Source organism: Sarcophilus harrisii, chromosome 3 (assembly GCF_902635505.1).
Source record: "Sarcophilus harrisii chromosome 3, mSarHar1.11, whole genome shotgun sequence".
Taxonomy (NCBI): domain Eukaryota; kingdom Metazoa; phylum Chordata; class Mammalia; order Dasyuromorphia; family Dasyuridae; genus Sarcophilus; species Sarcophilus harrisii.
This window is the reverse complement of record NC_045428.1, coordinates 500,975,550-500,988,430: the sequence shown is the minus strand read 5'-3', so window position 1 is coordinate 500,988,430 and position 12,881 is coordinate 500,975,550. Positions and strand designations below refer to the sequence as shown.

The 12,881-nt window shown below is 37.1% G+C and overlaps 1 protein-coding gene across 12 annotated transcripts in view; it reads right to left on the bottom strand.

Annotated features, from left to right (window-relative positions):
* The window catches only part of C2CD3 (C2 domain containing 3 centriole elongation regulator), a 148,953-nt gene that overhangs the window by 13,883 nt on the left and 122,189 nt on the right, over positions 1 to 12,881 (bottom strand). For 7 of the 12 annotated variants that reach the window (XR_004233249.1, XM_031961420.1, XM_023499720.2 and 4 more), the window contains 6 exons: positions 11,409 to 11,614; positions 10,893 to 11,017; positions 7,800 to 7,961; positions 5,053 to 5,267; positions 2,803 to 3,718; positions 820 to 928 (listed from right to left, as the gene is read on the bottom strand). Coding sequence is in view for 11 of the 12 variants with exons in the window: in XM_031961420.1 (XP_031817280.1) it covers positions 820 to 928; positions 2,803 to 3,718; positions 5,053 to 5,267; positions 7,800 to 7,961; positions 10,893 to 11,017; positions 11,409 to 11,614 (1,733 nt within the window). In the remaining variant the exon portion in view is untranslated. Of the gene's footprint in view, positions 1 to 819; positions 929 to 2,802; positions 3,719 to 4,543; positions 4,714 to 5,052; positions 5,268 to 7,799; positions 7,962 to 10,892; positions 11,018 to 11,408; positions 11,615 to 12,881 lie in introns of those variants that run through there. The other 5 variants (XM_012545348.3, XM_031961419.1, XM_023499723.2 and 2 more) reach the window with 5 other exon arrangements.

Genomic DNA, 12,881 nt, shown 5'->3' with positions numbered 1-12,881 from the left:
GCTCAATATTGTATTAGAAATGCTAGCTTCGGCAATAAGAGAAGAAAAAGAGATCAAAGGAATTAGGTAATGAGGAAACCAAATTATCACTCTTTTGCAGATAATATGATGGTATACTTAGAGAACCCTAGAGAATCAAATCAAAAACTATGAGAAATAATCTACAACTTTAGCAAAGTTGCAGAATATAAAATAAATCCACATAAATCATCAGCATTCTTATACATCATTAACAAAATCCAATAGCAAGAGATATAAAGAGAAATTCCATTAAAAATAACTGTCGATAGTATAAAATATTTGGGAATTTATCTGCCAAGGGAAAGTCAGGAATCATTTAAGCAAAACTACAAAACACTTTCCACACAAATAAAGTCAGATCTAAGCAATTGGAAAAATAGCAAGTGCTCTTGGATAGGTTGAACGAATATAACATGATGCCAAAAACAGGGTACGCCATGTGTGCTATTACCAGCACTGGGGATAATGGAACGGTTACCTCCCTTTTCTGAGCAGTCAACCTAATTTGTGTAGTCTAAGATAAAACCAGTGGCTTCTGAATTATAATGCTTAACTCATATTAAGCTTATGGTCTGGGAAACTAGTGCCATGAAGACAGGCAGAGAACTAGTTTTACATTTATCTTGTATCTCCAAATAGGGCAAACTTTGGGAACAAAGAATGTGTTCAATCCTTATCTAGTGATTGACAGGCAATTTTAGGTAGACTATTAGGGCCATTCTCATATTTTATATCAATGTTTACCAAAGCAGCAAGTAAATATTGTCTCTCCAGGTAAGAACTTTGCTTTGCTCTTACCTGACGGGTTGTGATTGATGGTGAAGCTGCAGAGAGAGAGAGCATCCTCATTGACTCCTCCAAGTGCTTGGGTGAAAGAAAGAAATTAGGGACCACCAATGGTTCTGGTCTGAAAGAAGGAGTGAGGGAAAAGGGTGTCCAGACATTTACTCTTCCCTAACACATTTGTTACTTTTGTCAAGTAGGGCTCCTTGTTGTTAGCCCAGACACATTGTATTTATTCCTGCTTCTCTATATCTTGGCTCTGCTATTTATACATAGGACCAGAGGATTTGGAATTGAAAGGATTTTAAAGATCATTTTCTGTTCTATTAAAATATACAGGTCTTTCTTACATGGGCTTCTGTTAGCCCTTGTTCACACATATAGTACCATGGAAGCCAAGCTGGAAGGGAGTACTGATCTACATGTCTACATTAAAAGAAAACATATAAAATCTTTAAGACTAGTTAAAGTCTTAAAGTTTTTACATATGATCAGGGTATTCCTGAAGATATAAGATGGGAACAGGCAGGTTTTCATAGATTTAAATTGGAAAACATCTTCTTAGTCACAGAATAAACTAAGACATGTAGAAAATATACCATGTACATTGCTTGCCAGAGGTATTTGCAATATCAGGAAGAATGTTTTGCACTAAGATGAAATGAGAAAGAGATTTTCTATAGACTGTGAGATTATTCATATACTCTTAGTTATGAATGACAGGCACTGATGGAATACACTAAGCAACATAAAAGTACAAGACACTCTAAGCTGAATTCCATGTGCCCCTTACAGGAGCAATATGGAGATCAAGAACACATATCTTAAACAAATAATGAAGTGAGTAGTCACTTGAGTTGGACTATCAGTCTGGACATTAGTACTGTGAATAGGCATTTTAGATTGCATTTGGAAATTTACCTCTTACTTTCAATGATTCCAAGTTGTCTATCAATTGACACCTTGTTATAGGAAGGATTGTGAAAGTCTGGCTTTGTGCCAGTTTCTAGCTTATCTTGCTTTCTTCCACAATCTAGGTCATTTGGAAGTCATCTTCTAGGAATTCTTCCTATACCTCACTTCCCACTGCCCCAGACAAAGCAAATTTTTTCTGTTCTGTTTTTTCCTATGTCTGTGCCTACCATCCTCTTTCGCATATAATCTCACTCTATTAAGCATCAGTTTCAGTACTTTCTATCCTAATTCAAGCAAATAAGAATTTATTAGGTATGTATTCTATGCCAAACATTGTGCTAGGCTGAAAATACAAATAAAAAACATTTAACAATAAGCTCAAGCTGTTTGTGTCATAGCTCTCAAACCAGCTCCCTACCCATAAGCAGTGTTTAAGTTGAACTAAATCAACACAAACTTGCAGGAAGTTCATGGGGTCCTCTTCCTGCTTGAGAGTGGTCTCTTAGTTATCATCTTAGGTAAATTCAAACTCTAAGTCTCTAAGACAGGCCTATCTGGCAGGGGATGAAGAAAATGTTTAGGGACCCGTTTTAGATGCCAGTGTGAGAGAGGGACCTGGAAGATCAGGTTGTGAATGACTATGTGACAGTCAGCCGCCACTCTACCTTTTCTGGGTCTCAATTTACTCCTCTAGAAGAGGGGACTTCTCTCAGCTCTCAAACCTGTGATATCACTTTCATTTATGTTTGGCCCCCACAAATAGCATCGTAGAGCTAGAATGCATGTCAGGGGTCATGAAGTTCACTCCTTAAAGGGAGACCACCTTAACAACTACCCTCTAGATCAAAGTTTCTTAATCTTGGTTCTGTGAACTAATTATAAGTTTTCTTTTGATAACTGTTTCAATGTAGTTGGTTTCCTTTTTACAATCCCATATATCTTACTGAATGCATTTAAAAGCATGATTCTGAGGAGGGATTGCCTAAGGGGGTCCAGCACATAAAAAAGGGAAATTATCTCAGCATAGATAAACTTGACAGTCAGTTAAATGGAGAAGGTACTTGTAAAACACCAAAAGGATACAGTAAGAGGCTCTGCTTTGGGGATTTTTCTGACTCCACCAGGAGGACATTGGGCTTTTCACTACTGCTAGACGATGCCTTTGCGAGCAGCTTCTGGTCATGGCCGCTGTCCTTTTCCTCACAGCTCTCATCTAAACAGGGGATTGCAGTGTGGGGAGCTGAGAGAGTGTAGTCCAGAGCAAAATCTCCACTGTCTGAGGAATCACTCAACTCACTGGAGTCCAATGGCTCTTGTAGGGCTGCTTCAGGGACCAGAGAGAACCTCCTGCTCTTGTTAGGACCTTCTTCTTGAGATATGCCCACTGCCCTAGAGTTCTCGGGGTATATGACCACATCTGGACTCCCTCTGCAGATGCTGTCCGCTTCTGCCACGGGAGGAGACGGGGTCCTGTGAGGAAGAGGCTGATGGCTGTCCTGCTGCAGCCTGGGCTGGCAATTATTCTTGTTCTGGCCTTCTTTGGGGGGCTGTTCTGGAGGTGGGGGAGAAAGGCCATCTTCCTTTATTTCTCCTGGCAGAAGGTCAACCACCCCATCTTCTGATGCGACACTAGACCACGGACTGGTCTTGTCTGTAACAGTGGTGATTTCGTTGAGGGTTCTAGGCTCTATGAAGTCTTCTTCATAGTCCCCATCACTGGAGGTTTGGGCCACCTCAGAATCCTCTTCAAGTTCAATCACTTCCAAGGCCAATGGAAGACTGTTTTCTGTTGTTTCTTGTTCTAGGAACTTGCCCAGTGTTTCCTTTCCAAGTGGGGCTATTTCAGGAGGGACAGGGGAGGCTGCCTGAGAGAGAGCAGCAATACTTGTTCCTTTGTCTTCTGCCCTGTGAATCCTTAGTAGGCTCTTGCTTTCAGGGTTTTCACTCTCTCCCTGATGATTCAACGAAGAATGAGAATCCTTGGTTAGAGTTTGCATATCTGAAGAGTAATAGATATTAAAAAAATGAGAGTCAGAAGACCTGAGTTTGAGAAAGTCATTTTGGTCTTTTTGTGCTTGTTTCCTCATTTGTAAGAATTAAGAATTGAATGAGATGATCTCTAAGATCTCTTCTGGCTCAAATCTTAGTATTCTCCATGGAATCTTCACACTTACTATTTTCCCAAGCTACCAATTACCAATGCTAGTTACTACTTCAAATAATCACATTATAAATTGGTGAACCCCATGAATCAAAGATTCAATCCACTAACATTTCTAGCCCTTTAGTATGCCTAATATCAAAAGAACAAGTTCTCATCTATTTTTATACTAAAGATACAGGTTTGGAACCTTGGCTTGCCAGCAGTGGAGCGTCACTGGAAAAATCACTTGGTTTCCCTCAACTTCAGATTTCTCCTGTGTGAAATGGAATTGAAAAAGCCTGTAGTATCTGCCTCAGAGAGCTATGGTCAGGCTAAAATGAGATAATGTGTGTCAAAATATCTTTTAAACTATAGCAACCACAGCATTCAATTTTTTCTTTAAAATTTTTTTAGTGATGTCTTTTGTCTTTATGGTAATTTTTGAAAAAACCTCCAAACCCCAATTCAGACTGAATCTTCTCTTGTAACAAAGAAATGTAGTTAATGCTTTGACAATGGCATCAGGTCATACAAACATACAGCACACTGTAATGGTGTTTTTTGACTTTAAAAGTACCTTCCTCTAACAGTCTTGTGAGGTAGATAGTAAAGTATACTACAAATGTGAAGTGTTATTCTAACAGAGAATGTAGAGTATACTGGAATGAACAGGGGACCTACATCTTAAAGGGCTTCCTTATCTAAGAAATCATCTTCAAGATTCAGGTTAGATGCCGTCCTCCCATGAGGGTGTAAGAGGCCTGACTGCAGGTTCTGTGTTGCTTTTTTCTTTCTGCATCCTCAATGTTGAGTGACATGGCCTTTCTGAGTAGATGCTTCATTAATGTTTGCTGAATTGAATGGAATAATTAAAATGCCAATTATAGTCTGAAAATAAAATAGGAAAACTCCACCTCTAATGAAAATCTGAGGGCCTAATTGTCCACACCCCCACAATCCTAATTCCAACTCTTTCTCCTGAACTACTATACTTTACCTCATGACTTGAGTTTCTCCTAGAGGAAGGTAAGTTTTGGATTCTTTTTTGTTGTCCTAGTTGAACTGCAAATATCCAGATATTTAGATTTCTACTGTCCCTTACAATGCTCCTCCCCTTCTCTCTTTCCTTCTTACACAGATGGGCTTTTCTCATTAACAGGAAATCACAACAAAGATCACCAGCTTCCTACCATTAATCAGGGCGCTGACTTGAGATACCAAGTAATTTGATTTTTCTAAAATGTTGTGGCTCCCTAAGTTCAGGCTTCCTGCCTCGGCTTCCCGATGATTGTCTCTGCTCTCCTGGGGTGGCTGGACTGAGTGGCTGAAGGTGAGCTGAGGATAAGACTTGGTTAACTTCTGATTGAAGTATCTTTGAATCTGATCTAGTTCATTTAAGTTTTTCCTGTGAGAAAAAGAGAAAAGAAAAATGAAAAAGAGGTGATTTACTCTTATAATCTTGAAGTAAGAAGGAATATCAGACATCATTTCATTCCACCTATGCCTGAATAGGAATTACATTTACATCCCAAACAAATGGCCATCTTCTTGAAAGACCTTAAGTAATGAATGAGAAGTTCACTACCTTATGAAAGAACTAGTTCTAATTGAAATAAAGTTCCTCACTGCACTTCCACTCATTGGTTATTCTTCATCCTAAGCACTGCCAATTTTAAATCTATATTAATAAGACAGTATTCTAGTCAAATCTCCCCAGTTCCAGTCCTTTATGTTATATCCTACAAAGATTAGCTGCTTTGGTCATCTCCTATTTAGGCATAATGAATGCTAGTACTATATGTGAGCTTGAGAGCAGGGTCTGTCCTACTTTTCTATTTGTATCCCCAGTACTAAGCATAGTGCTTTGCATATAATAAGCACTCAATAAATGCTTTTAATTCATTCCTGCTTATAGGATAGAGTCCATATTCCTGATCTAAGCATCATTTAAAGTCCAAGTCAAACTAGGACTTAAGAAACCTTCTCTGATTAGCCTATCAATAATGCCCGTTGACAAAGTATTTTGCATCACTTATATGTATTTATTTTGTGATACTCTAATTTACATATAATATTATAGTATCACAAAATAAGTACATATAAGTAATGCAAACATATGTACAATATATAATTTACATATATTACCTATTGTTAATTATTTATGTTTGTGTTATATTAAAAGACAGCTTGAGACAGTGTAAAGATTGCTAGACTTGGAACCAGGAGAAGCCTGAATTCAAATTTCAGCTCTGATACTCATTAGTTGTGTTGCTATGAAGAAGACATTTAATCTTTTCATGTATTTCATTATCCATAAATTAGGGATAATAATGTCTATAGTACACAGCTCAAATAGTTGTGAGGTTCAAATGAGATAATATGTATCATCATTGGTATCATAATTGTCTTACCTAGTGCCTGTGGGCACTAGGAAGTAAGGAACTGTATTTTACCTTAACTCTTTTCCTTAGCATATAACACAAGCTCTCTGCATATAATAGGAATTTAATAAGTGATGAATGAACACAAGTATGTAAAACCCTGCAAAAACAAACTCTACCAGATCTCCAGTAATCTAATAGTCATCTCCTTTCTTTGCCTCCTCAACAAGAGACCTTAATCCTAGCTGGGACAGTATTCTTAACATCTGCATCCCCATGTAACTGCTCTGCCCATAAATCTGGAATGTCTCATCACCACTCTCCTTGTCCATCAGTCTAAATCCTGCTCCATCCTATAAGGTCTGACTGCAGAGAAAACTTTTCACAACCATTCCAGCCTACAATCATTACTTACATGATTCACACTTAGTAAAACTCCATCAGACACTTGAATACAGTGTCATATTTTCTACTTAACAGAATCTAAGAATTTAGAAGTCCCTTTGAGTTCACAAAAATCGATCTCTTTATTTCACTATCCCAGTGCCCCTCAAAAGTGACAGAGACCTTTTAGGTGACAAGCTTGCAGCCTTGTGATTCTGTGTATTTGTTTACTGGCTTTAAGAAGGAAGTAACTGTGGTACTCTTAGAGCTCAAAAGGAGAATCTGCCACATAGTTTCAATCCCAGTATTGAGAGACTGGAAAGAACCCCAGCAAATCACTTCCCCCCCCCACCATTTGAGGCATTGTTAGTATACTGAAAAAAAAGTGGTATCACCACTCATTAGCCAAATGACCTTGAGAAAATGTATTAACAACCTAAGTCTCAGCTTTTTCTAACAACAAATCAATCTATAAAATAAGAATAATATTATCTATAGATTCAAAACTTGATAATGTATATGGATATGATTTATCAACTAAAATGTGTTATAGTAAGTATAAGGTACTTATTACTGCCATTATTATCACCACTATTATCAATATGTGACAAAGAAACTTGTTATAATTTCACCATAAGGCATGTAATTTGCCTTGTTTTGTATTCCCAACACTAAGCAAGGTGTTGTACATACAAAGTGCTCAATAAATGCTTACCAAGTTACTGACCACAATGACTTCTGGATAATTTATGCAAAATACCCCCAACTAATCGTGTGACCATATTGGCCAACAATGACAGTCCAGATCTGTCCACTGACATTAATGGCTCCATACCTATTCTACAGGTTCCTGTTTGGTCATTGCAATCATGCAGAATGTTTCTCCTGTTTCTGTTTACATATACCATATCAATTTATATCACTTTTCCCATGTTTCTCAGAATTTTACATATTGTAATTTTACCACAATAACATATCACGCCACAGTTATTCCACAAATCATCACTTAATGGGCATCCATTTTGTTTTCAATTCTTTGCTACCAAATGATGTTACAACATGCTGGTGAACACAGGACCTTTCTTTTTTGTCTTGATTTTCTTTGAAAAATCAGTTCAGTAACAGAATAATAAAGTCAAAGATCCCAGATAATTTTTTAAAAGAATCCTCACCTGAGAGAGGTCAGGAGTGAATTATGGGATGCAAAAGCTAGTGAGTTTTCTTGGCTGTCATTATGAATAATCCCTTCAGCTTGCTGCAAGGATTCATGAAATCGGCGAACATTTTCCATGTGCTCTTCATGACGAGATACTTGGTTTCTCACAGGTCCACTTCTGGGAAAAAAAAAAAAAAAAAAATCAAGATACCATTAAGTACTTCCGTGGGAAAAAAATAACTTTGTAAAACTAACTGGATAGTACAAAGATAAAAATATAGATTGCATACCAAAAAAAATCAGAAAAAAAGGGAATAATATATTTAGTTCAGTAGAGAAATAAAATTCTTATCTATTACATAGGAAAAATTATAGGAAACAACATTGATAAGTTTAGTTATAAAAAAATTCTTTACAACAAAAACAATATAACCAGCATCGAAAGAAAAATAATTGGAAAATAATTGTAGCAAATAAAACAGAAAAAAACCTTGTGATTTAAACTGTATAAAGAAATACAAATATTCAAAGAAAAGGCATTTCCTAATACCAGTTTGTAAAAGAGGATAAACAAACGACAAATTATTATTCAAAAACTGTCTCCTTAATAATCAAAGAAATGCAAACTTGAAAAATTCTGAGTTAACATCTCAATCCTGCTCTGGGATAATGGGAACAGTTTGCTGTCAGCTCTGTTTGTATTTCTTTCCCAGCTGGAAAAGAAGATTAACTATAAGATATAAATGAGTGTGATCAGGTAACATAATTTGAAAGTAAATCAGGAGAGCTTATAGGCACAGTGTGATATGGCAAAGACAACACTGTAGTCAGAAGTCCTGATTCTAATCGACATTTTGCCTTGTCTACTTCTGAGTTACTCCCTGGGCAAGATACCTACTTCTCCAAGTCTAATTTGACTTCACTCTAAAATTCTGGGCCTTGAATTAGATGATTTCTAAGGTTCTTTTCCGTTCATTCCCTTTCCCTTTCTAAACAACATTTGAAGTGAAAATTTTCATATACATTATAGAAAAGATGAGAGAGGATTAGCGTCTACTGAATATATCCTGTCTTCTAGATTTTTTCACCAGCCGATGTTTGCCCTGAGGCACATATTTGTTCTATTTGTGGGAGAAATCAGGAGAGCTTGAAATTTACCAATCTACTTCACCATCTTCCCAGAAGCCTCCATTTTTTTTTTTAAAAGCAAAGAACTTTTAACCAAAGTGAAAACTACTAGGCAATAAAAAACTAAATGTGGCACTAGAAAAGTTTGAGCTCCTTAGTTTCTGGGTAATTTTATTAATAAGACCAGCATGTTTATTAATAATACGATGGTCATTTGGCTATTTCTCTTAAACCAAAGACTCCTCATAGTGGTAGACTCACAGGTTATATGATCTTGAAACAGTAGTTGTTCTTGAGGATGACAATCAATTCTGCTTGTTTAACAATTAGAGACAATAAATATTATCATGAGAGGATGGAATATATTACAATGAGGGTCTTGGGGTTCTGACTTGGATCACCCAAATCTTGGTCAAAGAGACATCAATTTCCATATCATCTCTTTGGCAAAAGGGAGAATCAACACTTTCCCAAACTTGCTTGAAATAACATGATGAGCAGAAATGTACCCATTAGCCTACACTTAGAATTTCTTTTACTGTCTGATAGATCTTGGCCTGGGTAAATCTTTGAGGGAGATTTCTCACACTGGTTGATTTCTAGATGAGAAAGTAGAAAAGTGGAAAAATCTTGGTTCTGATTGAATAATTAGTTATGAATATAAGAGAAATAATCTTTTCTCACACTAAATCATAAATGAATTGAAGATTTAGTTTTTCTCACAACAATTCAGTGATATAGAGACACAAATGTTTCCATGTGAAAATGAGGAAAACTGAGACTCAGAATGATGGCTCTTGGGTAGTGGGGAAACAGCTCTTTCCTTTGTAGTATAAACCAGAAGCCTCTTGTGATAATGGGCAGATATCAGCTATAAAAAGCATTTGGCAAGGAGATAAGAAGCCAAGGATCTTAAAGTCTTCTGTGAATTATTCACAAGCTTTGTAACAGTGGGGAAGACGTTTCTGCTCTCTGATTTGTTTCCTCATCTATATTATGATGCTCATACCGCTCTATTTTTCCCATCCCATTAGACTTTTTTCAAAACTTGATCAAATGCTACAGAAATGAGAGTTATTATTATAGTCTTACTATCTAGTAACATGATTCTGAACAAATTAGTTCTATTGAGGTTAGTTTCCTTCTCTGTAAAAGGTAGAAGTCGAACTAAATAATCTCTAAGGTCTTTTCCAAGTTTTTTCACACTCTAAGGCCCTTTCCAACTCTTGTAATATGTTTTAAGTTCCCTTCCAGTTACAACATTTTATGTTCTAGTCAATATTTATTAATATGCCAGATTCCTTTCCCTACCCTTCATGGTTCCTTTTCAGCTCTGTCATTTTGTGTTCTAAAATTCTTTTGAGATCTAATATTATTATGTTCTAAGGACACGTAGCTTTGACACTTTAGATTGTAAGATTCTTTCTGGTTGACATTCTGTTTATGTAAAAAATTGTGCCTATCTTGAGGTAGGTGGAAAATGGCTAGAAAGAAATGTAGATGGTCTATTCTTGAGCTGATGAGATAGTAAATTGAATATGGTCTCCTACTCTTTTATTGGGTAAAACATGCCTTAGTTCTGATTAAGTGTCTAATGCTGAGTGGATAGATGCATTCCTTTTCACAAACTGGCTTGATGCCTGGGTTTTTTTTTGGGGGGGGGGGGAAAGGTCATGAGATGTATTTAAAACACAGCTGCTGACTGTTTTTAGATATGGAACAGAACAGAAAGGAACAGAAAGCAAAGAGGGCATTTTTTGAAACTGAAATGTTGAGTTCTGTAGTTCACAAAGTTTGCAAGTTTACAAGGCCCTTCCTCTCCCTGCCCCCCACACCTTATCCTAAAATTACAGCATTGAATGGATCATTTAGCCAGTTGGTTGATCTGTCTCTATATTTCTCTTTTCACAAAGCAATAACAGAAATTGCAAATTATTATACTTCTTTTTCCTAAGCCTTGTTAACAAGACATTTTACTTACCTCCTAGGAGAAGACACATTAATATCTTTTGAACATCCATGAATTGGCTGAGCCAGGTTATATCTTCCCATGCAACTGGGAAATGCAGAGGCAAAGAAGGAAAATGGACTATACTTTGGAATCTGCTAAAAGAAGGAGAAATAAGATAAAAGATCATTTTTTCTTGTGTGATATAATCATCTCCTCAACTTGATATATTCAATATAACTCTCTATGAAGTTCTCCTAATTACCCATCCCCAGAGGACCCAGTAGGAATAAAGACCTTGGATAATCACTTGATCTCTCTGGGCCACAGTTTACTTTCTGGGAAATGAGAAAAGCTGATATATATGGCATCTTCCAATTCTGGCCTCCCATATTCTAAGATCTTTTTCAGATTTAAATTATAGATTCTTCTTGAGGGAAGGAATTATTCCCTGCCCTGCTCCCCTCCCTCCCCCCACCCCCAGCCCCTAAAGGACATGTGGTGGATGTTACAATCAGCAAGTTTAGGTGAGCAAAACAGGGTACATACTGATAATTCAGAGACCTTGGTCCCCTGCCTTGCTAGTCTTTCTTCTTTAAGATGGATAATGCTTTCCAAAGGGGAGATAGCAACTTTAATTTGCCCCTGGCATTGTCCACTGAAGTCTGCAATGTTGTACCAGCCACAAACAAATTGGAATCCAGAAAGAAGAGGTGAAAGGTCCACAGAGGCAAAGCCGATCACCCGTTCCACATCTGCGGCAGAGAGAGAGAGAGGAGAGGAGTAATATGGGCAAGTGAACTATGGCTAATAAGATCAAAGATTTCAAGTAACAAAGTTCAAAGACTTTGAAGAATGGAAGATAGACTTAACATGAGAGATGGGCAATCAAAGACTTCTTTTCCTATTAACCCCTCTTTCTGTTTAGTAGGAAACAAACGGGCAAAGGCCTAGGTTTTGTTGGCTTCATGAAGAAAAAACCAAAATAGACACCCAAATCTCTGGATGTCTCAATTCCTTTGGAAATTCTTGTGTCTTCAAGGCCTCTTCTTGGAAGACCATTCCTGAGCCCAAAGGATCTTTTTTAGTCAACTTCTTAGAAACTTCCCTAAGCAGAAGTCTGGTCATCTCTGAAAAAATTACAGCCAAAGGCAGAAGATACAGAATGAGTATGGACTTGTTCTTATTCTGCAAAACAAGAAGCTTGAGGTAGATGATTTCTAAGGGCTATTCAACTTCTTAACATTCTCTAAGGTCTCTTCGAGCTCTGACATTTTATGATATAAAGAACCTCCCAGTTTTAACTTTCTTCTTTCTTTCTTTTTTTTTTAAAAGGCAATTGGGGTTAAGTGACTTGCCCAGGGTTACACAGCTAGAAAGTGTTAAGTGTCTGAGATCAGATTTAAACTCAAGTGGTCCTGACTTCAGGAATGGTGTTCTATCCATCACTTGGCTGACCCACTTTCTTAGTTTCTTATTCTAGAAGATGAGAATTATCATCCTAAATGTGGTTGTGCAGAAACATCATCTAGGAGAAAGAACATTGGAATTAAGGAACATTAATTAATTAATTAAGAACATTGGAATTAAAGAACATTGGAATTATCTGGGGGGATACTACCCCCCAGAACCAGAACTATCTGGTTCTAGATGGTTCTCGAGTTCCTGAAAATAGGGAATAAATCGTGCAAAATATTCCAGTGTAGAGGTGCTGATAGAACATGCAAAAGGTAATGATGCTCATGAGGTTATTTTCTAATGCAAGAAAAAAAGACAGCACTATCCAATGGGAAATTCTGAGTTAGAAGGCCTGGTTCAATCCTAGCTATGTTACTCTCTGAATTGATCCTGGCATAATCACATGATTCCCCTGGGCCTCAGTTTCATTATCTGTGAAATGACAGGTTCCTTTCCACTCTGAATCTATGATAATAATCTAAGATAATTCTTATAGTGTTCTCCTGAATTCACATTTGTCATTCCTCACTACATTTTAATACCACATTTGTGTGCCACAATTCC